The sequence below is a fragment of the Symphalangus syndactylus genome, chromosome 3, assembly GCF_028878055.3.
Source record: "Symphalangus syndactylus isolate Jambi chromosome 3, NHGRI_mSymSyn1-v2.1_pri, whole genome shotgun sequence".
Taxonomy (NCBI): domain Eukaryota; kingdom Metazoa; phylum Chordata; class Mammalia; order Primates; family Hylobatidae; genus Symphalangus; species Symphalangus syndactylus.
This window is the reverse complement of record NC_072425.2, coordinates 125,372,354-125,400,237: the sequence shown is the minus strand read 5'-3', so window position 1 is coordinate 125,400,237 and position 27,884 is coordinate 125,372,354. Positions and strand designations below refer to the sequence as shown.

At 41.4% G+C, this 27,884-nt stretch overlaps 1 protein-coding gene and 2 long non-coding RNA genes across 7 annotated transcripts in view; 1 reads left to right on the top strand and 2 right to left on the bottom strand.

Annotated features, from left to right (window-relative positions):
- LOC129479616 (uncharacterized) overlaps nt 1-13,170 on the bottom strand; it is a 33,381-nt gene extending 20,211 nt beyond the window's left edge. Inside the window, exon 1 of the long non-coding RNA XR_008656735.2 lies at nt 13,036-13,170. This is a non-coding gene — a long non-coding RNA (uncharacterized lncRNA). The remainder of the gene's footprint in view (nt 1-13,035) is intronic.
- Nucleotides 1-26,940, top strand: part of EXPH5 (exophilin 5) — an 89,033-nt gene extending 62,093 nt beyond the window's left edge. For 3 of the 5 annotated variants that reach the window (XM_055273012.2, XM_055273015.2, XM_063636470.1), the window contains 3 exons: nt 4,261-4,309; nt 13,923-14,061; nt 17,459-26,940. In XM_055273012.2, the coding sequence (XP_055128987.1) occupies nt 4,261-4,309; nt 13,923-14,061; nt 17,459-22,842 (5,572 nt within the window). In that variant the 3' untranslated portion in view covers nt 22,843-26,940. The remainder of the gene's footprint in view (nt 1-4,260; nt 4,310-13,922; nt 14,062-17,458) is intronic. The other 2 variants (XM_055273014.2, XM_055273013.2) reach the window with 2 other exon arrangements.
- LOC129479617 (uncharacterized) lies at nt 14,281-19,929 on the bottom strand. The gene is made up of 5 exons (XR_008656737.2): nt 19,860-19,929; nt 19,541-19,623; nt 17,446-17,531; nt 16,958-17,016; nt 14,281-14,940 (listed from the first exon to the last, which is right to left on the bottom strand). It is a non-coding gene; the product is annotated as an uncharacterized lncRNA (long non-coding RNA).
- Nucleotides 26,941-27,884: the final 944 nt, after the last annotated feature.

Here is a 27,884-nt window from a genome sequence, read left to right as displayed (position 1 = left end):
AAGGCAGGTGGATCACTTGAGCCCAGGAGTTCAAGATCAGCCTGGCCAATGTGGTGAAATCCCACCTCTACAAAAAAAAAAAAAAAAAAATAGCCAGTGTGGTGGTTCACACCAGTAGTCCTAGCTACTCAGGAGGCTGAGGTAGGAGGATTGCTAGATCCCAGGAGGTAGAGGCTGCAGTGAGCCATGATCATGCCACTCTACTCCAGCCTGGGCAACTAGGCAAGACCCTGTCTCAAAAAAAAGAAAATTCCCTATGGCAGAAGGGATCTAGGAGTCATGAGGCTGGAAAGTATGTAGGAACTAGATCATACAGGGCTTTATGAATGCAGAAAAAAATTCCAACTTTCACCTGAGAGCAAGTGGAAGTCTGCAGGGAAGTGGCATGATTCAGTTTGTATTGATCACTCTGAATAAAGTATAGAGGATTGATTGGATTGGGACAAAAACCTGGACACAGGGGACAGTTAAGAGGCTATTACAGCAAAAAAGCCAAAAGATGATAAATGTCTTAACTAGGGTAAAGGCAGGGAGATGTAGAGATGTGGATGGGTTTGAGAGGGATTTCTGAGTTTGAATCAACAGGATTTGTTGATTAGGTGGATAGGAAGGACTGCGATGGAAGGAGGACATAGATTCCGTTTTGGACAAGTAGGATCTCAATGGCCTGTGGCCATCCAGGTGGAGGTCCTCCTCAGTGGGTAAAGTGTGCCCCACCAACACTTGGTGGGAAATCACCCAGGGTTCCAGTTAGAAAATGATATTCTTGAGCCCCACTCTGCTCTATTGAGTGAGAATTTCTGAATGGTATCTGTAAAGGTATGGAAATGAGAGAATATTTAATGGAGGTGGAATTAATTTGACAAGTCTAGAGTACCTGTGGAAGAGTGGAATGTGAACAAATGAGACTTAAATGGTGCTGGATTATCCAGGGAAGTTTGCCAGATTAAAGTAAAGCCTTATGTCATGTTAAGATTTTGATTTTTAAAAATTTTCTTAATTTTTTGTATTTGTAGTAGAGACAGGGTTTCACCATGTTGGCTGGGCTGGTCTCAAACACCTGACCTCAAATGATCTGCCCACCTCAGCTGGGACTACAGGCATGAGCCACTGCACCTGGCCTCATGTTAAGATTTTGGATAATACCTTATTGTAAGATTTTTAGGCAGGGAATTGATAAGATCAAATTTGCATTTTAGACAGATCTTTCTATTGGTGGTGAGAAGGATGGAGAGAAGTCCAGAAGAGAAATTGTGAAAGTTGACTGTCAGGCAGAATGACTGGAGATGGAGAAGTGGGGAGATATGTGAAATCTCTCAGATACAGCATCAATAGGACTTGTGGGTAAATGCAGAAGATGAGGTAACTTAGTATCCCTTGAAATGACCAAGTCCAGGGGCCTTTTACCAGCATAGTTTTCATGATACCACTGTTGCTTTAATTCACTCTCTAAGTGGAAACTGTTCACATCAGAAACATAAATTAACTTGTGGGAAGGCCTGGGAATGGGTGCAGAGACTCTGGGCCCCCAAAACTGCTGAGTCCTATACTCTACTACACAAGTCCACGGGAGCACACACAACCATGGCACCCTTAGGCAAGCAGGTGTCCTTCCACTCGCTGCACGCCCTCACGCTTGGTGGTAGCATCCCAGCTGTGCTCCAGGCACCCTCTGGTCCTTTAGCTGCATCTCCCACACACCTGCCATTCTCAGAAACCTGCTCCTGCTGCCATCACTCCAAATCAGAAGGGGTGCCTGGTGAGCTGGTGAGTGTTGACTGTAGGGATGCACCGTGAGGGCTGTAGTCCAGCAGGATTCTGGAAAGAACCTTCACAGTCTGGCATGTAGTCCTGGCTCGAGGCATATTGGATTACTTGCCAGTCCCCGACCTCCCTTGCTGTGCCCGCATCTCCAAGCTTTTGCTCAGGCTATTCTTTAGCCTCTTGTACCACTTCCACTGCCATCTTCCTATTGCCCTCCCTGTTTGTCCCAGGAAGTGCTTGCTGGCCCCTCTGCATTTCCCTGCATTTTCCTTATACCTCTTCTTCGTCCTTGTCAACTCTTGACTTAGGTTTTGCCTCTTTACATATCTGCTGTTTCCTAAAAGCTCTCAGAAAACAGAGTCCCTATCTGAGTCATATTTGTTTCCTCCAAAGAGCTCAACATAGCATGTAGAGTGTAGGAGGAAAACAGACTCAATAAATGTGTATGGAAAAGAAGAATAAAAATAAAAGCAGTATTTAACTCCTAGCTATTATTAGTAGATCCAATATTTCAGAGTTATATGGAAAAATCCGTAGTTTTCATTTCAATTTCTGCTAAAATCTGAGCTAAACTATAAAATACATGTGGTTATCTTAAGGGTATAAAATTATTTGGTCTCCCAGGTTTTATGTTCAACTTTTATGAACCATGAAGCAGCTAGAAGTTTGAATGGACAACTGTGCCTTGCCACTTTTAATTGATCTGATCTAGAGACCCAGTTTCTTTAGCTCCTGATCCCCATTACTGTTCTGTCAGTGGAGGAAAGGACCTGATTTCATACAGAGCACTCAGTCATTACGGTCTATTAAATCTTTTTTTTTTTTTTTTTTTTTTTTGAGACAGAGTTTTGCTCTTTTCACCCAGGCTGGAGTGCAATGGTGTGATCTCAGCTCACTGCAACCTCTGCCTCCCAGGTTCAAGCAATTCTCCTGCCTCAGCCTCCTTTGTAGCTGGGATTACAGACACCTGCCACCACACCTGGCTAATTTTGTATTTTTAGTAGAGACAGGGTTTCACCATGTTAGTCAGGCTGGTCTCGAACTCCTGGCCTCAAGTGATCCACCCATCTCGGCCTCCCAAAGTGCTGGGATTATAGGTGGGAGCCACCACACCTGGACAGTCTATTAAATCTTGAATTCAGACAGAGAACCCCTTGGCATAAGACTATAGATTTAAAAGATTATGCCAGATGCAGTGGCTCATTCCTGTAATCCCAGCACTTTGGGAGGCCGAGGTATGAGGATGACCTGAGCCCAGGAGGTGGAGGCTGCAGTGTACTGAGATCACACCACTGCACTCCAGCCTGGGTGTCAGAGTGAGATCCTGTCTCAAATAAATAAATAAAAGATTAAAATTTATCTCAATTCTGGGCCTAGGTTTTAAATTTGTCACCTTCTCAGTGAATTTGAGAAAGCAACACAAATAGTAAAAGAATACTTGTTCACTTCCAAAATGGTTTCCTAGTAAGTCAGGCATCTTTATAGAAGTCAACATCCTAAAGCAATGTTCGTTGTTGTTGTGGTGGTTTTTCTGTCCTTTTTTTTTAAAAAAAAAAAAACCATTATCTTATGTACTGTTAAATCTGGTCGTTACTTAATTGCTCTTTAAAATAAAAATGCAAAGAAACAGAAAATTTGTTTCCCATTAGGGAAAAATGTCAACATGCCGTACTGGTTAAGAAAGAGGGCTGTGGCCAGGCACCACGGCTCACACCTGTAATCCCAGCACTTTAGGAGGCCGAGGCAAGCGGATCACCTGAGGTCAGGAGTTCGAGACCAGCCTGGCCAAATGATGAAAACCCATCTCTACTAAAAATACAAAAATTAGCCAGGCATGGTGGCAGGCGCCTGTAATCCCAGCCACTCGGGAGGCTGAGGCAGGAGAATTGCTTGAACCCAGGAGGCGGAGGTTGCAGTGAGCCGAGATTATGCCACGGCACTCCAGCCTGGGCAACAAAGAGCAAAACTCCGTCTCAAAAAAAAAAGAAAAAAGAAAAAAAAAGAAAGAAAAGAAAGAGGGCTCTAGATCCAGACAGCCTTTACCCAACTCCTAGCTCAGCGACTATGTATTCTGACTTCTCTGTACCTCCATCTTCTCATCTGTAAAATGCAAGTAGCCATAATATCCATCTCAGGAGAGTGATGTAGCTAAATGAATTAACATGCAACAGATCGGGCCTGACACAGAATAAACAGTGCAACAAACATAGCTATTATATTTTACGTGTCGTGTTGTGCTCAAATGCAAATCCACTAATATGTAATTTTTTCTTGGCTACCTGAGGGACAAAGATGTAAAGTACTGATTCTAAGTAATCATAGAAACGATTTCTAATTTTTTTCAATAATGCGCTAACAAAGAAACATCTTTCTACAGTGAATTAGAAATAGATCTTCTCAAGATATCAAAATCTAATGGCAAATGTGCTGTTGATTTTTCCTCCTGGTAAAAGTTAGGCTCTTCTTCAAAGACATCATTTCAAATTATTTCCACAGATGCGACGGCCATGCAGGACCTCCTGTGCCTGTAAGGGGAGCTGCTGTGGTAAGTAACCAGATAACTACAGGTTACTTTAAGAAATTCAGAATTTATGTAATCCCAGGGTGGCTACCTATTTCAGTAGTATTCCCCTCAGCTCAGTTTTAAATATATTTTAGAAGCTTGGATTTCTCCTGAAGGGTTCAAATTTTCCCAATTATATTTGGCTTCCAGTTGACTTTGGTACTGGAATTCTCTGCCAGGAAGGAGTGAGGCCATCATGTTTCCACTTATGCCATCAGTGGCATCTCTGATATTTTGCCACGTGTTGCTCCTGTACAGCCCTGAGGGGTTGGGCAGAGGAGGTGGCCAGAGGCAGCCACAGCCACTTTTGCCAGCCAGGATGGGTTTGCACCAGATCTTTTCTGAGTGTGGTTATCATTTGTACTCAAAGAAGAAGCCTCTCATAGGTGAGATGCAGGAAAAAGTTCGCATGAGGGCTGACCCAGCGAGATGCTTCTTCAGAGGCTAAAATTTAAATTCGTCACCATGTTCAGATGCTGACAAGATAAAGAAGTTTAAGTGTTCTGTTTCTGCTTTTTCATTGTCATAACTTTGATCTACACATTCCTGTGTCTTCCTGCGTAACTCGTATGGTTTGGAGATAAAAGAAACGGAGAGTTTTGGAAGGGAAATTTAGGAAGGTTTTGAAAGCGGGCAGGAGGAGAGCAAGTATATTTATCAGTGGATCAAAACCTTAGTACTGGGTCCTCCCTTTTTCTTTCTCTCTCTCTCTCTCCCTCCCTCTCTCTTTGCCAAAAGCGTGAGGTAAAATTCTGGTGAGGAGGAGTGCATATAAACAGAGGTTCTTTCTTTTTTGAGACAGTTTCTTACTCTGTCACCCAGGCTGGAGTACAGTGGTATGATCTTGGCTCACTGCAACCTCTATCTCCAGGGTTCAAGCGATTCCCCTGCTTTAACCTCCGAATTAGCTGAGATTACAGGCCCGCACTACCACACCCAGCTAATTTTTATATTTTTAGTAGAGACAGGGTTTCACCATATTGGCCAGGCTGGTTTTGAACTCCTGGCCTCAAGTGATCCTCCCGCCTCAGCCTCCCAAAGTGCTGGGATTACAGGCATGAGTCACCGTGCCCGGCTGGAAACAGAAGTTCTTTACACTACTCCTTTCTGGATGATAACACTGAGCTCTATTTTTCTCCTGCATATGCCTCAGCCCCAACCATGACACCAGCACTAAAAATTGCTACACTCTAATGGAGAACTTACTGTCCTCCAGGCACTTGACATAGATCATTTCATTTAATCCCCAGAGAAACTCTATAAAAGAGGTACTATTATTCTCCCCAATTTAAAGATGAAGAAAGTGAGGTTTAAAGAGTTAAAGATCATGCTCAAGGTCACCCTGGTAAATGGTAGACTCAGGATTAAAAAGCCTGGGTTTCTGGAACTCCACAGTGGGAAGTCAGTAACGCCAGCAGCTCCTCAGCTCTGATGCCCTGTTTGCACATGGACCCCAGTTGCTCACCACCTGCAGAGACTCTGCTTTAACTGAGCGGTGGCCTGAAGTGGCATGACCTCCCCATCCAGCTTTGCTCTCTGAGAGGACAGAGCCCTGCTCCAGGATGCTTCTGTACTCTCGGTTTTCCTAGGGGAAGTATTCAGACTGACCATCCTCTGCCGTTTGAGAGCCATGGGATCTGAGGCAGAAAAGGGATGTAAAAAGAAAGGCAAATGCCTGGAAGAAGTGGAGCTAATTTAAAGTTTTGGGGATTTGAAAATCCAGTCTAGGGATTAATAGACATCTTACTTTGACAGTCCTGATTCCCATTTGCACGTAACCATTTCACTGCTTGGAGCATGTCAATCTAAAAGGCAAGAGCTGGGCATATAAGTGAAATGGAACCCAGTGATTGTTGCTCCCCATGAATAGCTATTATGAAAAGTAAGAGAGAGGCTGGGAAGAGTGATTCATGCCTATAATCCCACCACTTTGGGAGGCCAAGGTGGGAGGATTGCTTGAGGCCAGGAGTTTGAGACCAGCTTGGGCAACATAGTGAGACCCTGTCTCTACAAAAAAAAAATTTTTTTTAATTAGCCGGGTGTGGTGGCGCACACTTGTAGTACCAGCTAATCAGGAAGCTGAGGTGGAAGGATCATTGAGCCCAGGAGTTGGAGGCTGCAGTGAGCTATGATTGCATCACTGTACTACAGCTGGGCAATAGAGAGAGACCCTGTCTCTAAAAAAAAAAAAAAAGAAAGAAAAAGAAAAATTAAGAAAAGCAGAGAGAGAGAGAGAGAAAACAATGAAAGTACTATCTCTAAATTTTTTAAGTACTATCTAAAATAAGACTTCTGCATGACATGTAGATTTCTCTTACTTATTCAAGGAAGTTCTATACCCTCAACCCCACAGAGAGCTGGAAATTAACCATTGATGCCATAGTGATTCTCCCCAAGATTTGAGGTGATGAACTTCTCATCACTTGGTCGGCAGCCAGGCAGGAATGGTACAAGCAGATTCCACTATTTGATGGGAAGTTATACTATATTATTAGATGATCTTCCACTTAAAAAAGAAGGAAGCTGCTACTTAAACATTTGCATAAGCTTAAAAGAAGCAAAAGAAACATAGAAACTTCAGAAAACAGAAATTTTAGAGCTGGAGAAACACTTAGAGATCATCTAGCCCAGGGTTTCCCTCAACCTCAGCACCACTGACATTCTGGACTCCTGTGTATTGCAGGATGTTTAGGAGCATGCCTGGGCCACTCGACTACTCCTTATCTCTGAACAAACTCTGGCTACTGTTCAGTGATACTGCCAGCTCTGTACCCTTAGGAACACACCTCCAATGTGGCACTTCTTACACTGGGCTTTTTGTCCAGATTGGCGTGAGCTCCTCAGGCAGGGCCTGTGTATTAGTTTGTTTTCATGCTGCTGATAAAGAGATACCTGAGACTGGGTAATTTAAAGAAAAAGGGGCTTAATGGACTCACAGTCCCATGTGGCTGGGGAGGCCTCACAATCATGGCGGAAGGTGAAAGTCACATCTTACATGGTGGCAAGCAAGAGAGAATGAGAGCCAAGCTAAAGGGAAAACCCCTTATAAAACCATCAGATCTCATGAGACTTATTCACTACCACGAGAACAGTATGGGGGAAACCGCCCCCCCGTGATTCAGTCATCTCCCACTGGGTCCCTCCCACAACACGTGGGAATTATAGGAGCTACAGTTCAAGATGAGATTTGGTTGGGACATAGCCAAACCATATCAGCCTGTGTATTCCCACTGCCTGGCACAAACTGAACACTCAGTAATTGAAAGAAGAAATGAATGAGTGGTTTTAAGTTGAAGCCACATTGGTGGATATGATCTGTGCAGGAAAACAGACACGGAACAAATTCAGGAACACCTTGAAAAATTAATTTGTTGATTTTACCAAGGCATTTGATAACATCAGTGAGTTTAGGCTTCAGCTCTGACAGCTGTTCTACAGGTTTGGCTGCCCTAGGAAGTTCTCAAGTACTCTAAGGCTACTCTGTAACAGAGGTTTGTTTGTCTAGTCAGGTCAGAATCGCAGACAGTGTCAGTGGAGTGAATTGGAGTTGTGTAAAATGCCTCATTTTGTTCAGCCTGTTTTATGTACCATGTAACTGAGATCCTGAAAGCCAGCATTTTGCAACTGGCCTCTCATCCTGTGGGATACTTTTCTACCTCATTTGGCTGCCAGCATCAACAGGAGTCCTCCAGGAAATTCTCTATAACCACAAAAGAATAGTAGCAGCAACAGTAAGGATTACTAAGTGCTAGACATCCTTCTAAATGCATCACGACTATTAATATTAATTCACCTAATTCATACAGCAACCCTAGGCAATGGGTATTGTTATTGTTGCTGTTATTTTCCTTTTACCAAGAAAGAAACTAAGGTACAAAGAGATTAGATAACTTGCCCAAAGTCATATAAATATTAAGGGCAGAGCCAGGATTGGAACCTATGTAGAGCTCATGTGATTTACCACTATGCTGTCCCTCCAATGTGCTTTTCTGAATCCTAATATTACAAATCTTCAGTGTCTCAATTTCTGTAATAATATATACTAGCAATCTTATATAATTAGTTTTCTTTATTTTTTGAGATGGAGTCTCACTCTGTCACCCAGGCTGGAGTGCAGTGGCACAATCTTTGCTTGCTGCAACATCTGCCCCCAGGGCTTAAGCGATCCTCCCACCTCAGCCTCCCAAGTAGCTGAGACCACAGACATGTGCCATCAAGCCTGCTAAGTTTTTGTATTTTTGGTAGAGACAGCCTGTTGCCCAGGCTGGTCTTGAACTCTGGAGCTCAAGCAATCTGCCCACCTTGGCCTCCCAAAATGCTGAGATTACAGGCGTGAGCCACCACACACAGCCTTATATAGTTAGTTTTCTACCTTGTTATATCATAAATCAATTCATAACTATGTGCAAAGTATCATGCCATATACAATGAAAGGCATGGAATGTCTAAGACAAGGTTCCTTTCTTCAGAGAGTTTACCATCTAACTGAAGATATGTATGTTAGTGAAATAACAGTAAAAAAAAAAAAAAGTAATGGAAAGAAGAGGGTTTTGGATCAGATCATACGAGTATGAGTAGCCAGTGCCACCATATAGATTATTCATGTGACTTCAGTAAGGCACTTGCATGAGATACAGTTTCCTCATCTGAAAAAATGGGAATGATAATTCCTACTTAATTCACAAATTTGTTATAAGGATTCAGTAAGAGAGGATTTTTTAAGTATATTAAAAATAAATGAGTAAATTTGTTCAAATACAAGAAAGTTGGAGGCTGGGCGTGGTGGCTCATGCCTGTAATCCCAGCACTTTAGGATGCCAAGGTGAGAGGGTTGCTTGCGCCCAGGAGTTTGAGAACAGCCTGGGCAACATAGCAACCCCATTTCTACAAAAAATTAAAAAATTAGGCATGGTGGCACACATCTATAGCCCCAGCTACTCAAGAGGCTGAGATGGGAGGATTCCTTGAGCCAGGAGTTCGGGGTTACAGTGAGCTGTGATTGCACCACTGCACTCCAGCCTGGGTGATGGAGCAAGTCCCTGTCTCTTAAAAAAACAAAAAAAATTGGAAAGGATTTTGACACAATTGTGCTGCAAAGAGGTGTTTGAACCTCCTTATCCTCTAGGCCAGGGCTGGGAAATAGGCTTCACCTTTTATGGCAACTCCAAAGCACGGAGCATTATTTTGAGGGGGCTTCTGAGTCCAAAACTGAGCCCTAATGAGGATCAGTCGGTGTCTGCTCTGGGCCCTGGAAAGATTTACTTCTCTTCCAGGTCACAAGAAACTTCAGGTGCTTCCCAGAAGCTCTGTGACCTGTGTTTGGCTTCAGAGAATGCCTGCTACAAGGATGTAATGCACTAATAAGCCAAGAGCTGCAAAACTTGATCATGAGTAGAATGAGGTATTTCAGCATTGGCTCTGGAATCTGACAAACTGGAAATGAACCTCCTCCCTCCACCAGTGTGACCAAAGGCAAATGACCTGACCTCTTGAAACCTCGGTTTTCTCAAAATAGGGATAATAAGAGTACCAACTCCATAGGGTAGTTAAAACTAAATGAACTAAAGTAACCCACATAAAGCCCTTAACACGTTGCCTAGAATAATCAATGTTTAGTTGCTGCTGCTAACAACAATAATAATAATATCTCACACACAGCTTAAATAAAAATTAGGAGTCTATAGAGTAGTGATAATTTTCAATCTTTATGTCTGATACCTACTATTGACTACTGACTGACAATTCCTTTTTTTTTTTTTTTAAATCACTAATGTCACCCTTGCAGAGTTACAGTTGAGTGTAAATGAAACCTCGGTATTTTCTCTTGCTAGCTATATAATTTACATCTTTGTGTGTTGAAAGCATCCTGAACATGTTGTTTGAGTAAGGTAGATCTTGAAGTAGAGGGTCTGGGCAGAAATAAAACCAGAAGAAATTATACTCGGGGTCTCTAGAGGGTAGTAATTCTTCCCAATCTAGAGAGGGTCATCTCTTCACGTGATCCCTCTGTTCATGTACTTTTCATTTCACTGTATGTATTATCATTACAAAGGAATGTGATCCTGGGGGCCACAAGAAATGTACTCATCTACACACATAGAGAAAAGATTGTTTGGACGTTAAATGGTCAAGAGAGAATTATGCCTACGGTTCTCTTAATCAGATATATCTACTTTGCACCAACTACCAAAATTGCAGATTTGAGAAGAAAGGACTTATAAGATCTGTGACTAATTGTTATTATCACTAATACTAACAATTATTGATGTAGGGTAACCTCTGAGTTGGACAGACAAAAGGGAACACTTTGACGTAGGGTAGAAAGAATTAACTTTAACTGATCTGATTTCTCAAATCATTAGTTTGAGGTTTTATTACCTCTAATCAGTATCCCATTATAGTTGTGTTTTGCTTTTAACATTTGTTTACTTCTGAATTTTATATTAGTATGCTAAATCATATTCAGTGACCAATAAGTTATCATGGGAGCACTCCTTCCTTATTAATAAATCTCCTTTGTGAGTAGTCAATTGTGGCTTGCTCATAGAACTGAAAACCATAGGTCAATGAAATTTGGGCAGGTTTCTGTAGGAAATAACTGACCTAGACCTTGAGAAAGAAAACAAGCAGGAGTGAAAATACAAGGTCGTAAGGAATGTAGGGGCTAAGAGACCTGGCGGCGTGGAATCAGGCAGACCTGTTATGGAGAAATTAAGAAGTCGGAGCTTTGGAAAGGATCGACATGTGGTCCTAAGACCATGAAAGATGAGACAAAATGTAGTGGTGAAGGTCAAATAGAAAGGGAACTTTTGAGGTAGAGGAGAGGGGTTTAAGAGGCAAGGACTGGGTAGTAGAGTGAGCTGAAAATAAAGACTGGAAAGGGAAGTGGATGACTGCAGGATGAGTTAAAGTGGAGTCATGAGTGACAGAGCCAGTTTGACAGAGGAAATGCAAATGGAGTTTTGGCACAAGAAAGTGAAGGCGTGGGAGTGGATAATGTTCGCAAGGTTATGAAGACAAAAGCTTGAAAGTAGGGCAGTGATTAGATTTTATGAAATCAAGATAAACATTTGTTAGTAAACAAAGATAATAATAATAGCTGAGTGAGGTGGCTCACGCCTGTAATCCCAGCACTTTGGGGGGCTGAGGCAGGAGGATTGCCTGAGGTCAGGAGTTCAAGATCAGTCTGGCCAATATGGTGAAACCCCATCTCTACTAAAAATACAAAAAAGTTAGCCAGGCGTGGTGGCGTGCGCCTGTAATCCCAGCTACTCAGGAGGCTGAGGCAGGGGAATTGCTTGAACCAGGGAGGTGGAGGTTGCAGAGCCCAGACTGCGCCACTGCACTCCAGCCTGGGCCACAGCGGGAGACTCCGCCTCAAAATAAATAAACAAATAAATAAAAATAATAATAATAAAGGAAAACAAATTTAGTTCTATATCATTCTCCTAAATCCTTTCATTGAAAAACTAGCAATAGGTTTTTTTTAAGCCATTTATTATTTATACAGTCATACTTTTGAGTGACTTTGTTTCAGAACTACCAAATCAGCTCGTTATGGCCCTCTGAGGGCTTCTACCATTCTAGTTCAGCAGTCCCCAACCTTTTTGGCAACAGGGACCCACTTCGTGGAAAACAACTTTTCCACAGAAAGGGGTGGTGGATGGTTTGGGAATGAAATTGTTCCACCTCTGATCATCAGGCATTAGTTGGATTCTCATAAGGAGAGCACAACCTAGATCCCTCGCGTGTGCAGTTCACAATAGGGTTAGTGCTCCTGTGAGAATCTAACGCCTAATCCCGGGGCTGATCTGACTGGAGGCGGAGCTCAGGCGGTAATGCTCCCCCCTTACCCCACACTGTGCGGCCTGATTCCTAACATACCACAGACCAGTACCGGTCCGTGGCCCAGGGGTCAGGGACCCCTATTCTAGATGACCTCTAATAGAAACACATTTTTCCCCCTAAATCCTCAGGTTCACAATTTTTTTTTTTTTTTTTTTTTTTGTGTATGTTTTTTGATGGAATCTCCCTCTGTCTCCCAGCCTGGAGTGCAGTGGCACGATCTTAGCTCACTACAACCTCCGCCTCCCGGGTTCAAGCGATTCTCCTGCCTCAGCCCTCCCAGGTAGCTGAGATTACAGGCATCTGCCACCATGTCCAGCTAATTTTTGTATTTTTGTGTTTTTTTTTTTCTTTTTTCTTTTCTTTTTTTTTTTTTTCCGAGATGGAGTCTTGCTCTGTCGCCCAGGCTGGTGTGCAGTGGTGTGATTTTAGCTCACTACAACTTCTACCTTCCAAGTCCAAGCGATTCTCCTGGCCCAGCCTCCGGAGTAGCTGGGATTACAGGCACTCACCACGACACCCAGCTAATTTTTGTATTTTTAGTAGAGACAGTGGTTTCACCATTTTGGTCAGGCTGGTTTCGAACTCCTGGCCTCAAGTGATCTGCTCACCTCGGCCTCTCAAAGTGCTGGGATTACAGGCGTGAGCCACAGCACATGGCCAAGTTCACAAATCTTAAGGTCCACTATGAGTTCTAGCTAACAGGGTCTTGAAGAAATAGGTACAACGTTAGGAAATCCAAAATCCAAGCCATGGAGCCATGGAGACAGCACTCCAAACTCAAGAGGGGTCAATTTCTTTCCTCTCTGCAAGGAACCCCCACTCAGATCTGTGTAATGCTGTTACTGCACCCCACCACTTACCCAAAGTTAGCCTTTGGTTGGAAGGTTTCCTTAGTATTGGCCCTTCTGTGGTCTCCAGGAAGATATTACCGGAAAAGGGTCTGGATCCAGACCCCAAGAGTGAGTTCTTGGATCTCACACAAGAATGAATTCAGGGTGAGTCCGTAAAGTAAAAGCAAGTTTATTAAGAAAGTAAAGGAATAAAAGAATGGCTACTTCATAGAGCAGCCCCGAGGGTTGCTGGTTGCCCATTTTTATGATTATTTCTTGATGATACTATGCTAAACAAGGAGTGGGTTATTCATGCCTGCCCTTTTTAGCCCATATAGGGTAACTTCCTGACGTTGCCATGCCATTTGAACTGTCATGGCGCTGGCGGGAGTATAGCAGTGAGGATGACCAGAAAGGTCACTCTTGTTGCCATCTTGGTATTGGTGGGTTTTAGCCGGCTTCTTTAGTGCAACATGTTTTATCAGCAAGATCTTTATGACCTGTACCTTGTGCCGACCTCCAGTCTCATCCTGTGACTTAGAAGGCCTTAACCGGCTGGGAATGCAGCCACGTAGGTCTCAGCCTTATTTTACCCAGCCCCTATTCGAGATGGAGTTGCCCTGATTCAAACGCCTCTGACAGTGCTGTGTAAGTTCATAGGAAACTTTGGCAGAGAGAGGCTCAGTACCTTGCCTGAAGTCTTATCATGGAAAGAATTGATGTAGGTATAGAGAAGTTGCAGGTCAGTTACAAATAGCAAAAACAACACATTGTAAATTGAGAAATAAATATTAGAAAAATGGATTTGCAGTCCTTAGACTAATACTTCTAAGCTTGGGACAGTTTGGTGGGAGCGCGTGAGTATTTTGACTGGTGAAGGCTCAGAAATAATATTGTGTTCTCTGCTTTAAAATTAGCAGGCAAAAATATACAATTCACCTCTGGAAAATCAACTAGTTGACAGTGCATTTGTCCCAAAGCCAGCAGTCATGAGGGAGGAGAGTGGCATGCCTCCACCGTGGGACGCTTCACTGCTGGAGAATGAGTTTTTCCAAGGTAAGTTCATGGATTAAGTTGCCTTTGCAACTACTGATACTAAAGGAAGTAAACAATAACTAGTTTGTATTAAACTACTCAAAACATATCAAACACTGTACTTTATTTTTTACGTCCTCATGTTTAGCTTATTTGAAGAGGATGCTGATATGTTATTAACACAAGTATTAAGAATCTTATGATTAAATATAATCTAAGCAAATATTCTTGAATCAAGGACCGATAAATATATGGAGTAGTAATAATGTTTAATATTTAACCTTAGGGGTCAGGAGTTTGAGACCCCATCTCTACTGAAAATACAAAAATTAGCTAGGCATGGTGGCACACACCTGTAATCTCAGCTACTTGGGAGGCTGAGGCAGGAGAATTGCTTAAACCTGGGAGGCGGAGGTTGTAATGAGCCAAGATCACGCCACTGCACTCCAGCATGGGTGACAGAGAAAGCAGAAAAAAAAAAATTAACCTCAGGTAAAAAGGAAATACATCTTTAGGAAATACATCTACAAAGTTTGCTGTTTAATAGACTTTTATTGTTCCAGATTAGGACTCAAATGCACTGCAATAAAATCTAATTGACATTAGACAATTAACCTTGTATGATGATAAAAACTGAAACAGGTTCCAAAAGCAGTGGCATTCCAAATGCACATGTATCTTATCATTATATGATCACAGTTTACTTTTACAAAGGTTATTCTATATAAACCCGGCCATTTGAAAAGTTAACTCTGAAGTCGCCACCAGCTTCACTTTGAGGAACTTCATTTAGTTTGCAAAGGCAATACCATCGCCTGGCCCCTATCGTGTGGGACAGCAGTCAGGAAGAGACAGTCAGCTGGACAGTCAACGTAGGGGCCTTCTTCAGTAAGATGCTTCCTGGCAGAGAACAGAGGAAAATCTCTGTTCCAAAATGAAGGTTTTGTTGAAAGAGGAGAGCTACTGTTTATGGAATGAAAAAATAATGAAAAAATAATAATAATGTGGCCTTTCTGAAAATAATGTAGAGAAGCAGAACAGGAATTTTTCTGATGTCAGGGGTGGTGAGTGAACAGCATTGTTAGTTTAGGATTCTAAGTGGCTTTAATTTAAAATCTTGTCACGGAGATGTTAAGAATGGTTACCTGTAGGTAGAATTCCTGGCGATTTTACTTATATTGTTATACTTTTCTGTATTTTCTGTTCTAAATACATTCTGCTCTTGTAGTCAGCCAAGACTTTTTAAGGGGAAAGAAAAACATAAACAGCTTGAAAGAGAGGATGAATGTCAAAGAGATTTTCATTATAATTTGTTTTAAAGATAGGTTTTTATTCATTATGCAGTTTTGTTTTGTTTTTTGCCCCACCTTATACTTCAGCATTGCTTGATTATTTTATTGTGGCTATAGGGAACAAATTACTTCAGGTCCTAGGGGTAAATAAATATTTTTCACTAAAACATTGACAGATTATTCCCTAAAGAATTCCTTAATTACATATCCTTAATGTTCAAGATCAGTTTTTCTTTTGGTTGTACAAACTTAATAACACCAACTTGCAAATAAAATAGGATAGGGGAAAATCCAGAACAGATTTTTTTAAATCCCTTTAGCATCTGCCCTAACATAATTGGCATGTTGCATGTACATTTCACCTATATGTGCTCAGACACTTACATTTCCTGTCATTATACAATTGAAGTGAAATTTTTAATTTATTCGTATTTATTGAACATGAATATAGTAAACTATATCTATTATAGAGTGGGTCTTAGAGAGTCTGCAAACCTCAAAAGATTATGATTCTATTCAAAGTCTAATGGGTTTTTATTGAGGAAAACATGTCAAATACAATTAAATTGATACAATTCAAAGAAAAGCCAACTGTGTTACCAAAAGGATGCTGTGGCTTGTCTGAGATCACAGGGGCTGTGGTCCTAGAGAGCATCAGCCCTGGGTCTGGGCCTGGTCTATGTCTTCAGTTATCATAAGGGGGCCCCTGGGCACTGACTTTGACACCACCCCGACTTTGCTACCAAGAGAAAAGTAATCATTATTTGACAACAGCAACTTCACGTCTTTGTAAAACTATGAGCTCGTCTCATAGTAAAATCATCTGTATGGTTCATAAAGAGCAAAATATGAAAAGTGAGCTTTTTTTTCTGTGTGTTTTTTTTTTTTTTTGAGACGGAGTCTCGCTCTGTCGCCCAGGCTGGAGTACAGTGGCGCCATCTCGGCTCACTGCAAGCTCCGCCTCCCGGGTTCACGCCATTCTCCTGCCTCAGCCTCCCGAGTAGCTGAGACTACAGGCACCTGCCACCACGCCTGGCTAATTTTTTGTATTTTTAGTAGAGACGGGGTTTCACCATGTTAGCCAGGATGTTCTCGATCTCCTGACCTCGTGATCCGCCTGCCTCGGCCTCCCAAAATGCTGGGATTACAGGCGTGAGCCACTGTGCCGGGCCTAAAAGTGAGCTTTTATGGCACAGAGGTTGCATTGCACCGTGGTTGTATGCATGGATTCAGGAAACAGACTGTCTGGGTTCAAATCCCAGTGCTGTGTGATCTTAGGAATTTGCTTAATCTCTTCTTGCATCAGTTTCCTCATTATAGAATAAGAATAGTAATAGGACCAACCTTCTAAGGTTGTGTGATGACTTAATGAGTTAATATATTAAGGGTTTAGGACTCTGCCTGACACATAGAAAGTGCTATTTTATAGGAGTGTTAATGGGTATTAATTTTTCCAGAAAAAAAAATCTACCATTGGCATATCATTTAATAATATTATATAGCACTTTTAATTATGTATATTGCTCCAATCCATCCAACTAAGTATGTTCATAAATTAGGTGCTAAGCTTTTAGTGGTAATACTGTTTTCTTAATAGTACAACCTAGAAATCATATGCTACTTACAGAGGTTCATTTCTATTATGATCCCAGGAGGTATACACAGCTGGAAATATTGTAGCAACCTAGTGACATGAAAGAAACAGAAAGACAAGGCTTAATAATACTAACAATTGTGTAGTTATTCAATATCTGCATTATTAATTCCCTTTTATTACTGGTCCATATGTTCAAAAAACTCAGTACACTTTAGATGCACTAAAAAAAAAAACATGATTAACATTCATTGTTAGAAGATTATAGTTCTCTTTCCTTAGGGCGTTAATGGAAGGTTTGCTTTGAAAAAAATGTGATTTGAAAAAGTAGAAAGAAATTTTCATTACTGTCTTGTAAATGTCAGACTATCTTAAAAATATAATCAAAATTAATGTTATAACATTTATTATAATATGATAAAAAATAAAATTATAAATGATTATGTTTCTTGAAAAGGAGCCTTCAACAACTCAAATTATTATTAAACTGTAAAAACATATACAAAAAAGTTGACTCACATTCTCTTTTCAGTTTTAGATGACTTGGATAGCAAATTGGCTCAGGAACAGTCTGCAAGCTCAGTGAATACCAGAACACCCCTCAACTATGGATCAAGAACACAGTTCAGTCACTTTTATTCCAATGGTAACAGACATGGTAATATCACAGAAAGGCACAAAAAACTCTGTAATGAAACTTCCAATATGTCTATCTATGACATCCTAAGACCAGGAACTCATAGGGAAGGTTTTAAAACCTTTTCTCCTAGGACAAGGACAATTTATGATATGTATAGGACAAGGGAGCCCAGAGTCTTTAAGGAAGATTATGTGCAAAAGAATACTTTTGGCAGTACTTCGCTGTGTTTTGACAGCAGGCAACGGTCAGCCTTACCAGCCACAGGGCATTTCACAGCAAGAAGCTTACATTTTCCAGCCAGAACTCAGAGCAAGAGTGGGTTTATACCACCAAGGCACCAGCAGAGTCCAAAGAGAACTCCTTTATCATCCATCATATGGAACAGATCAGATTCCTCTAGAGACAGGGAGAACCAGGAAGAGTTCCTGAGGGCACCATCACCAATGGAAATTGACCCTGCCGACAAGTATGTGTATCCCAGGGGTTTTCAGGAGAATAAGAGATATGAATCATACCATTCACAGAATGTTTACCAACATGTTAGTTTAAATGCTCCCATGGAGAATGCAATGAGTCCTGACACTTTTGAGAACTCAGAGAACATGCCATTCTACCATCAAAGCAACACATTTGCTAGATCTTTCTTCAGCAATACCTTTGGACGAAGCGGAGAACAGGGGAGATTTGGACAAGGTCCTTTTTGGGGCCAAGAGAAAGGACATTCTTTCTGGTCTGACTTTCATCGAAGCAGGAAATCATTCAGTTCTTCTGACAGAGACTTTGAAATGATTTCCGTGGAAGCAAATAGTGTATCAGCCATTCACAGCCATAATGTTTCTTCTGAACACTGGGAATCATTTTCTTCTGGTTATGGAACAGATGTTTCCAGAGGCCAAGAAGAGCCACATCCCTGGCAGACATCCACAATGGATAGCATGGCGGTATCACACGGTAATGAGACCCAGCTGACTCCTCATTTTGGCACACCAAATGTTTGCTCCATGACAGGTTCAAGCTATTACGTCAAATCCAGTGAGTTGGTAAGTCAACAGGACAGTTCTCCTAGAGAAGTACATATAAACAAAGAAGCTTCCTCACTTGGAATTGCTCAGACTCTAGCATCCTCATTCAAAACTTCCTTTTCCCAGATTTCTGATGACAGAAGGAGTCCTCAGAGTCCCAACTTGCAGAATCCCACAGTCACTTTGAAGAAAATTTTTCCAAATAAGCCTGCCTCTCATCCAATGAGAAGCGATACAGAAGTCACTGTGACCAACAGCAATTCAATTGACTCTCTGCCTCTTGCCAAAAGCCAGCCCAATATCTTGGTCACAGAAGTGAATAATGAGAAAGACTTAAATAAATCTATTTCAGAAGAAGACAAACAGCTAAGCAAGATGGACCAGACAAACAAGGCAGGTGAAATACCCCAACCTGTTTCACAGACAGGGATCTCAAACTCTCTACCTGATTTTCAAAATCCCTTATCCCAGGACTCAGCAAAGAGCAACGGGTTTGGTTTTAATGCATCTACCACAATAAGTTCAAAAAAGTCACTGAGAGTCTTTTCCAGGAAAGATACCTCCAAAATGTATATACCGCACAAAGATAAATCCAATGATATTAAACAAGACAAGAGGTTTACTGAAAACAGAAAACTTGGCTCAACGGCTTCCCTTCCTTTCATTCAGGAACACAGAACACCACCATCTTTCCCCAGGACAGACCAAGGTTGTCACCAGGAATTAACTGTAAGTAATGAAGATATTTCAAGAATTATTACAAATAACCACTGGAGCTCTGCACCGACTGATACTCAAAATGCACAATCTCCAGAAAAGCCTGTTATTTTAGATACTGAGGGAGAGCAATGTGCTACAATTCATTCTACCAACTGTGGCAAGTTGACTCCTGGCCACAAGACCTCGTGTGATTCTTTAGATCTGTCATCAGCTGCACTACCAGATTCCTCACCATCAAAGAATTCTTCCCTTGCTGCTCCTGTGGTTCCATCTACGACAGTGTTCTCCAGAAGTCCTTCAGACAAAGATCCATTGCTAGGAGAAAGAGAAGAAAAAGACAATGCTGGGAAGAACCAAAAGAATCAGTTTATTGTAAGCCATTCAGAAAACCAAGAGAGAAATGATAGTCATGTGCCTACACATGATGAAGTGGTTAATGTCAAATGCCATCCACACTCTCCTTTTAGGAATGAAAGAGGAAAAGGAAAAATAAGGCATCGTATATCCTGTATTGAAAAGTTAAGCAAAACAGAAAGTATATCAGTACCCACCAGTGATCACAGGAGCCTCATTGAAGCAAATCAAAGCAATTCCAAAGTTTCTGAGCTTGACACAATTTATTGTACTTTGCCAAGAAAATCAAGCAGTTTTCTCATACATGGCAGGCAGTCAGGAAGTAAAATAATGGCTGCTTCATTGAGGAATGTGCCACCTCCCTTCCAAATAAAAAATAATGTGGAAGATGCAATGGGGAACTACACATTAAACAAATTTAGTCCCAGTTCTCCTGAGTCAGTGAATGAATGTTCCAAAGTCGTTTCAGACTCAGCCCTGGGAGCACCTGAAGCCACAGAGAGAATGACAAATGTAAAAAGCAGTGGATCTACTTCCGTTAGAAAAGGGCCACTTCCATTCCTCATCAACAGGGCTATGTCATGTCCCTCAGGGGAGCCACATGCCTCAACTGGAAGAGAAGGAAGAAAAAAGCCATTGACCGCAGGCACGGATGCTTCTGAGCTAACACCAAGGGCTTGGGAGAGAATCATTAGCCCTGTGGAAAATGACTCATCTGTTAGAGATTGTTCTTTAACCAAAAGACAACACCAAAAGGAAAACTTCCAAGAATACACTGAGAAAGAAGGTAAAACGGCTGCCTCCAGGAGAAGTGTATTTGCTCTTTCAAATGAAGACCCTTTACCTTTTTGCTCAGACTTGTCAGGAAAAGAACGTGGGAAAACATTACATAAGGTTAAGACGACTAGTACGTTTTCTGTTTCTGGTGATGAAGATAATGTAAAATGTCTGGAGGTGGTCTCAGTATATTACACTCTACCGAGGAAACCCAGCAAAAAATTCTGTAACCTCCTTCAACAGTATGCACAAAATACTAATTTACTTATAGAATCAACTCAAGTGGAGACTGAAACATTTCCTAATGCTTTAGAAAAAGACAAACAGAATTATTCTACACGAGAACAGTCAGGAACACCTTCATGTGAAAATCTAAAGATGTCCATCAACTCTGATCAGACACTCACCACTGAAAATATGACTGCCTTCCAATTATCAAATAGGGGGCCCCTAGCACGTACATTACAGGAAATGGCTTCAGTTGAGGCAGCTGTTTCTCTTCCTGAAGAGGAATCTAAAGCTAGAGAGATTTTTTCAGATAATTTAGCTAAAACACCTCTAGGTGATTCAGAAAACAAGAAGGAAAGAGGCAAAAAGTTGCAAAGTGAAACGCTGCATACTTTATTGATGCTTCAGAGAAAAAATGTATCCAAAGAAAAATCTGAAAATTGTCAACGATCCATTAATTCAAGTAACAGTGGTCCCTCTAGTCTTCCAACTCTTTCAGAAGTTAATATTGGAAATTCCCAAACCAGAAGAAGTTCTTGGGAGTGTACAGGGAGTGGTAGAGCCATTCCATTTACTGGAAGTGGGAATTGTCCTCAGAAAGATCACACATCCACAGCTGTAGGTGATGGCTCCAGTGGATCACCGCCTAGGGAAGGCAGAGGGGACATTGGAACCAACTGCCAAAAAATGACTAATAAAACACTTTCTCACTCAGAGAGTCAAGTCTTTGCCCTTACTCCAGCATTGCATAAACTACAGCTTGGTGAGGAGACTCAGTCAGATGAACCAAACTTCGAGAGTCTGCAGTCTGAACAGAGAGAATTACCTCAAAGAAGTCAGGAGGCAAATATGACAGAAAGCAGGAAGGCTGACGATGAAATGCAGAAGTCACCTTGGGATCAACCTTCACTTCCTGAAGGAAACAAAAATAAAACCAACTTGGATGACCTAGTAAAGGGGGAAAATAGATCTTCAGTTAAACACAGATTGGCAGCCATGTCTAAAGCAAGCAGAAAATTCCCAGCTAAAGATGTAACCCCCAGAAGACATGTAGCTACTATCTTCCCTCAAAGTGGAAGCAGATCTGGCTTTGACCATTTGTCTCTTGGCACAGTGGAGTGCAACCCACTGTTCCCTGAGCCTACTCCAAAATCTGCAGAGTCCATTGGCGAAAGCAGGTTGAGTGAGGATGGAAAGCATGTGAAAAAATCCGAGAACCTTCTCCCCATTACTGTACTACCCAACAGAGGACCTTCTACACACGTCAGCAACCAGAAGTCTAACAGCATTTCACAACGACATCAGAATGAGTTTAAAAATGTCTCAGAATCACCATCAAAGCATGAGAATTCTAAAGACGTCACAGCAGCTGAGAATTTAGAAAGAGAATCAGGAGCCCCATCCCCCATCACATTCACCAGCCTCAGGGAAGCAGAATTCTCTGACAATCAGAGGAGGCTGAGCCCTCCTTTTCCACCGGAGCCTGCACAGAAATCTAGAGTAAGCATTCCACTGGCCAGTTTTCTGCAGCAACAAAGGAGTGCTTCATCTCTGGAGTGGGAACCTGAGCCACACCTCTATCGTTCAAAGAGTTTAAAAAGCATTAATGTTCATGGCGATCTACTACGAAAAAGCCATCCTCCAAAAGTCAGGGAGCGCCATTTTTCTGAAAGCACTTCTATTGACAATGCCCTGAGTCAACTGACCCTTGGGAATGAATTCTCTGTCAACACTGGGTACAGTCGAAGATTCAGATCTTTTTCTGAACTCCCCTCCTGCGATGGAAATGAAAGTTGGGCTTATCGCAGCAGGACAAAAACAGGTCCCAGGTCTGCAACATCTATATACAGACCTATTGACTACGGGATCTTTGGGAAAGAACAACAGTTAGCTTTCTTAGAAAATGTAAAGAGGTCACTTACACAAGGAAGATTATGGAAACCAAGTTTTCTTAAGAACCCTGGCTTCCTAAAAGATGATTTGAGGAACCCTCCCAACCCCTCAGAGTCATTAAGCTCAAATTCTCCCAGTCGTCAGGTGCCAGAAGATGGCTTATCTCCAAGTGAACCGCTTAATATCTATGAGGAAGACCCAGTGGACTCAGATTGTGACACAGACACAACCACAGATGATGAATACTATCTGGATGAAAATGACAAAGAGTCAGAACTGTGAGGCTTTTTCAATAAAATGCTTTACCTTTTTCACCAAAAGCTTAAAATGGAATTAAGGTGTACGTGTGCATGTGCATGTGAGGATAAAAGATCTACTCTGGGCAATGTCTGCTCTGAAATGTCCCACATCTCCTTTTTTTTCCTCCACACCCTATATAGACACTTTCTGAATGCTAGAACAATGAATTCTTCTTTTGAGAGAGTCTCTGCTATTTTCTATCTCTGTAAATGTTCTTAGCCTGCCTTTCCACCACTCCCACTTAATCCCTGGTTCACTGTCTGATTTGGGCTTTCTGCTTTACTTCCCTCCCAACATTTTTCATCTTTAATTGTGATTTACAACCCTAATATCCCAGGCACATACAAAACTTATGAATTACCCAGCACAACTGTGAAACTCTGTATTGCTTCTTCCGGTCCACACCCTATACTCATGACATTAAGTAAAAGGTAGGGATGATAACAGTGGGGTAAATATTATCATCCTGTTTGACTCATGAACAATTAGGAAGTTTAAGGTGGTGATCTTCTCTTTCAAACAAAGATAAAGCAATTTTTTTTAACCTGAGAAACTGATTGCAAAAAGGAAAAAAAAAAAAGATAAAGGAATTTTCTAAGTACATCCTGTTATATCCGTAGTGGAGCCTGGGAGGCACATGGTCAAAGCACATGTTGAGGTTATAGATTAGAACCTGAATCCCTAGTAAGCCAATAGAAGGTTAGCACTCCTAGAAATTCCTCTGAAACGGTGGGGGACTGGCTGGATTATTAAGGGCTTTTAGTCAAGCCAAGGACTTAGGCCAAGCAACCTGACCATACAGAAAGTTGCCTGGTCACAGAATTTCTGCTTATGAAGAGAACATAGCTGAGGAGCAGAGATAGGAAGTATGTATCCCTTCATGGGACTGACTTACCTTTACTGCAGTTCTCTCAGCAACTGGCTTTTCCCATTTCCTCAGAACTATCCATTTTCACATTTTCTTTTTTTTTTTTTTTTTTGTTTGGTTTGGTTTTGTTTTTGTTTTTTGGAGACAGAGTCTTGCTCTGTCACCCAGGCTGCAGTGCAGTGGCATGATCTGGGCTCTCTGCAACCTCTGCCTCCCGGGTTCAAGCGATTCTCCTGCCTCAGCCTCCAGAGTAGCTGGGATCACAGGTGCACCCAGGTGCACGCTGCCACGCCCAGCTAATATTTTTGTATTTTAATACAGATGGGATTTCACCGTGTTGCCCAGGCTGGTCTTGAACTCCTGAGCTCAGGCAATCTGCCCACCTCAGCCTCCCAAAGTGCTAGGATTAAAGGCGTGAGCCACCATGCCCAGTCTTTTTTGTTTTTTGTTTCTGTTTTTGTTTGAGATGGAGTCTTGTTCTTGTTGCTCAGGCTAGAGTGCAATGGCTTGATCTCGGCTCACAGCAACCGCCTCCTCCCAAGTTCAAGCAATTCACCTGCCTCAGCCTCCCAAGTAGCTGGGACTACAGGCACCCACCACCACACCTGGCTAATTTTTTTTTTTCCTTTTTTTTTTGGTATTTTTAGTAGAGTTGGAGTTTCACCAGGTTGGCCAGGCTGGTCTCAAGCTCCTGACCTCAGGTGATCTGCCCACCTCGGCCTCCCAAACTGCTGGGATTACAGGCATGAGCCACCGTGCCTGGCACACATTTTCTTTAATTGCAAGGTAGAACACTTCTTTTCAGGTGGGACATTTTAGTCCCAAATATCAAGTGGGAACCTTGGCCAAGTCCCTAAAATGCCATCAAGTCAGATCTGACACCCTGGAATTCATTCTTTGCTGCAGGATCATCTACCAAACCCTTGGGAAATTCTAAGGCTGAACTCCTAAGGGCTTGTCACTATGATTCAATGATTTATCTAGAGTAAATCACTTATGATACCCACTGATATTTTGGCTTTCCTAACTCTTTATTTGCCATGCAGAACTTCAGGGGATTTCTCTCCTAATTCAGGATAAAGACCAATAGACGGCAGTGAAGATAATCTGCTTTAACTACAGACAGCATGGATTCCTGGATCTCAATACTATGGTAGTCAACATGAATGGATTTTATCTTGTTTGGTTTATATTTGCTTTGTGACCTAATCTAATTTTCCATTTTTTATACCTAGTCTGTTTCATCATTATAAACTAAGAATAATGATGGGTGTTGGTGAAGTGTATAGAGATCCGGAACTGATAGAGATTTAAGAAAGAACTATGTTATTATTATCCTTCTAATCATTCCCTTACCTAGATGCAAAATGCCTGGGTTACTTTACGTGGTTCCCATGTAACTCAAAGCTAATGAACATGAGGTAACTAACATGAAAGCTATTCCCTAAATCTGTCAACTATTTTAAACTTCAAGCTCTGACCAAGCCTGAGCTCAAAAAGCTCAAAAATCAAATATTGTGAACTTTTCAGTGCAAATTTGTATGGTAAAGAATAAATGACACTATTTCTTGTTTAATATATGTTTGTAAATTCTGCCTTTCCTCTTTTTCTATTTATCTGATTATTATGATTATGATTATGATTATTATTTTCTTTGAGACAGTGTCTCACTCTGTCACCCAGGCTGGAGTGCAATGGCGCAATCTCGGCCCACTGCAACCTCCGCCTCCCAGGTTCAAGCGATTCTCCTGCCTCAGCTTCCCGAGTAGCTGGGATTACAGGCACCCGCCACCACGCCCAGCTAATTTTTGTATTTTTAGTAGAGACGGGGTTTCACCATGTTGGCCAGGCTGGTTTCAAACTCCGACCTCAGGTGATCCGCCTGCCTCAGCCTCCCAAACTGCTGGGATTATAGCCATGAGCCACCTCACCAGCCCTATTTATCTGATTATTCAAGTAAAACTTTAATAAACCAAGACCTACATTTTCTATGCAATTTTAAGATACTCAGAGTTAATATTTTAATATTGAGGTTCTTGATTTTTTTAATGATCAGCTTTCAAATTATATTTCAGTATATACTCTGAGTCTACGTGTATGCTACAAAAGGTGAAATGAAGTTAGCTTATTTTTCAGTGAGTTTAGGCTATATTAAGAGTTAGGTAAGTTAGGTAAGGGTGAAATTGCTTTGGGGCCCAGACTGCGCTGGAATGTACTGTTTAAATTCAAAGGTAATTGATGGCCAGTGTTCAGTTGCTCTATTTGTAACATTTGCATGTTGGTCTGGCTGAAGTATCAGGAAAACACAAAATTCATGAAAATAGCACCTTTTATAATTTTATACTTTTATAAAGCACTTGTTAAAGAAGTATAGCAAATTTCTATGTATTTTAACATATAAGTTGCTGCATTTTAATGTTCATTTTTGGTATAGCTATGGTAACTTATAATAGTCATTTTTATATTCATAACTTGTTTTCTGAAAGATGTAGTCATTATTAAAATAAACATTCGTGTAAATAGAGTAAATCATAGGGGAATCAATCCTAATAAATACCTTATAAGTTATAAACTTGTTTAGATACTAGATTTCTATAACCATAAATTTTATACTGTAAAGTCCATTTAAAATAGGGTTTAATGAAATTATTTTAATTTTTAGGGACTCCCCTCTAAATAATTTACTCCTACATTGTAAATACATTGATGCCAACAAAATTCCAACTGCTACTAACAAAGGTTTGGTTGGTGATAAGCTAATAAAAGCTACTTTGTGTAGGAGGTAAATATGTGTACTGGAGGGGGTAAAAATCCATTTAGGTTATGGCAAAGATGGGAATCAAACTGGAAAACTCATAGCCCCATAAAATTAATATTCTTTGTTATGTGCCACAGGGTTTAAGAGAACTTCTTGCTAAGAGTTTATTGATAATAATAATGCTTCAGAATATCCCATTTAAATGTACAGTGTAAATATGTAAAATATTTTACTTCCCAGGCAAGTTTGTGAATCTATTGCCACTTAGTGGCTCTTTGTGACTGGCAGTTCTGTATATCTGAAACAAATAAGCTGTAAGCACTTTTGTTAAAACTTTGTCAAATAATTCTTTTATGTACTTGTTCTCAGACCTGTTCTCTGGGTATGAAATGTGTTAAAGACAAGATGCAAATTTAAAACAATGCCTGTATTTAAATAAATGATTTAAACAGATGCACTATTTGATTTGGTTTTATTCACATCCTCAAATGGTTATTTATTTATTTATTTATTTTTTTTTTGAGACGGAGTCTCGCTTTGTTGCCCAGGCTGGAGTGCAGTGGCGTGATCTCGGCTCGCTGCAACCTCTGCCTCCCAGGTTCAAGCAATTCTCCTGCCTCAACATCCTGAGTAGCTGGGATTACAGGCATGCACCACCACTCATAGCTAATGTTTTGTATTTTTAGTACAGACAGGGTTTCACCATGTTGGTCAGGCTGGTCTCGAACTCCTGACCACGTGATCTGCCCACCTTGGCCCCCCAAAGTGCTGGGATTACAGGCGTGAGCCACCGTGCCCAGCCCAAATGATTATTTTTAAGTGTGAAAGTTTCAGGAAAAATATAAAAGTTAGGGGGGTCGGGGGAGGCATAAGTTTTCAAACCAGTCTCTCTTACGGCTATTGAATGAGATCTGCCATATAGGTGGTTTTAAAAAAACAGTGGCTTGCTTCTTTCTTATCTATACCCAAAAAGCAACGAACCAACATCAGGAAATCAATGTGCCTTGTTGCATAACAGGAGAGGAATGAAGAAGGTCTGACATTTCTTTCTGGAGATTCACACATTTATAAAGGAAGAGGGGCCAGGTGTTATGGCTGACACCTGTAATCCCAGCACTTTGGGAGGCCAAGGCGGGTAAATCACCTGAGCTCAGGAGTTCGAGACCAGCCTAGCCTGGCCAATATGGTGAAACCCCGCCTCTACTAAAATACAAAAATTAGCCGGGCATGGTGGCGTACACCTGTAATCCCAGCTACTTGGAGGCTGAAGCAGGAGAATCACTAGAACTTGGAAGGCGGAGGTTGCAGTGAGCCAAGATCGCACGGCTGCACTCCAGCCTAGGCAACAGAGTGAGACTCTGTCTCAGGAAGAGGGAGCTACATGGAGCTGGGCATCCA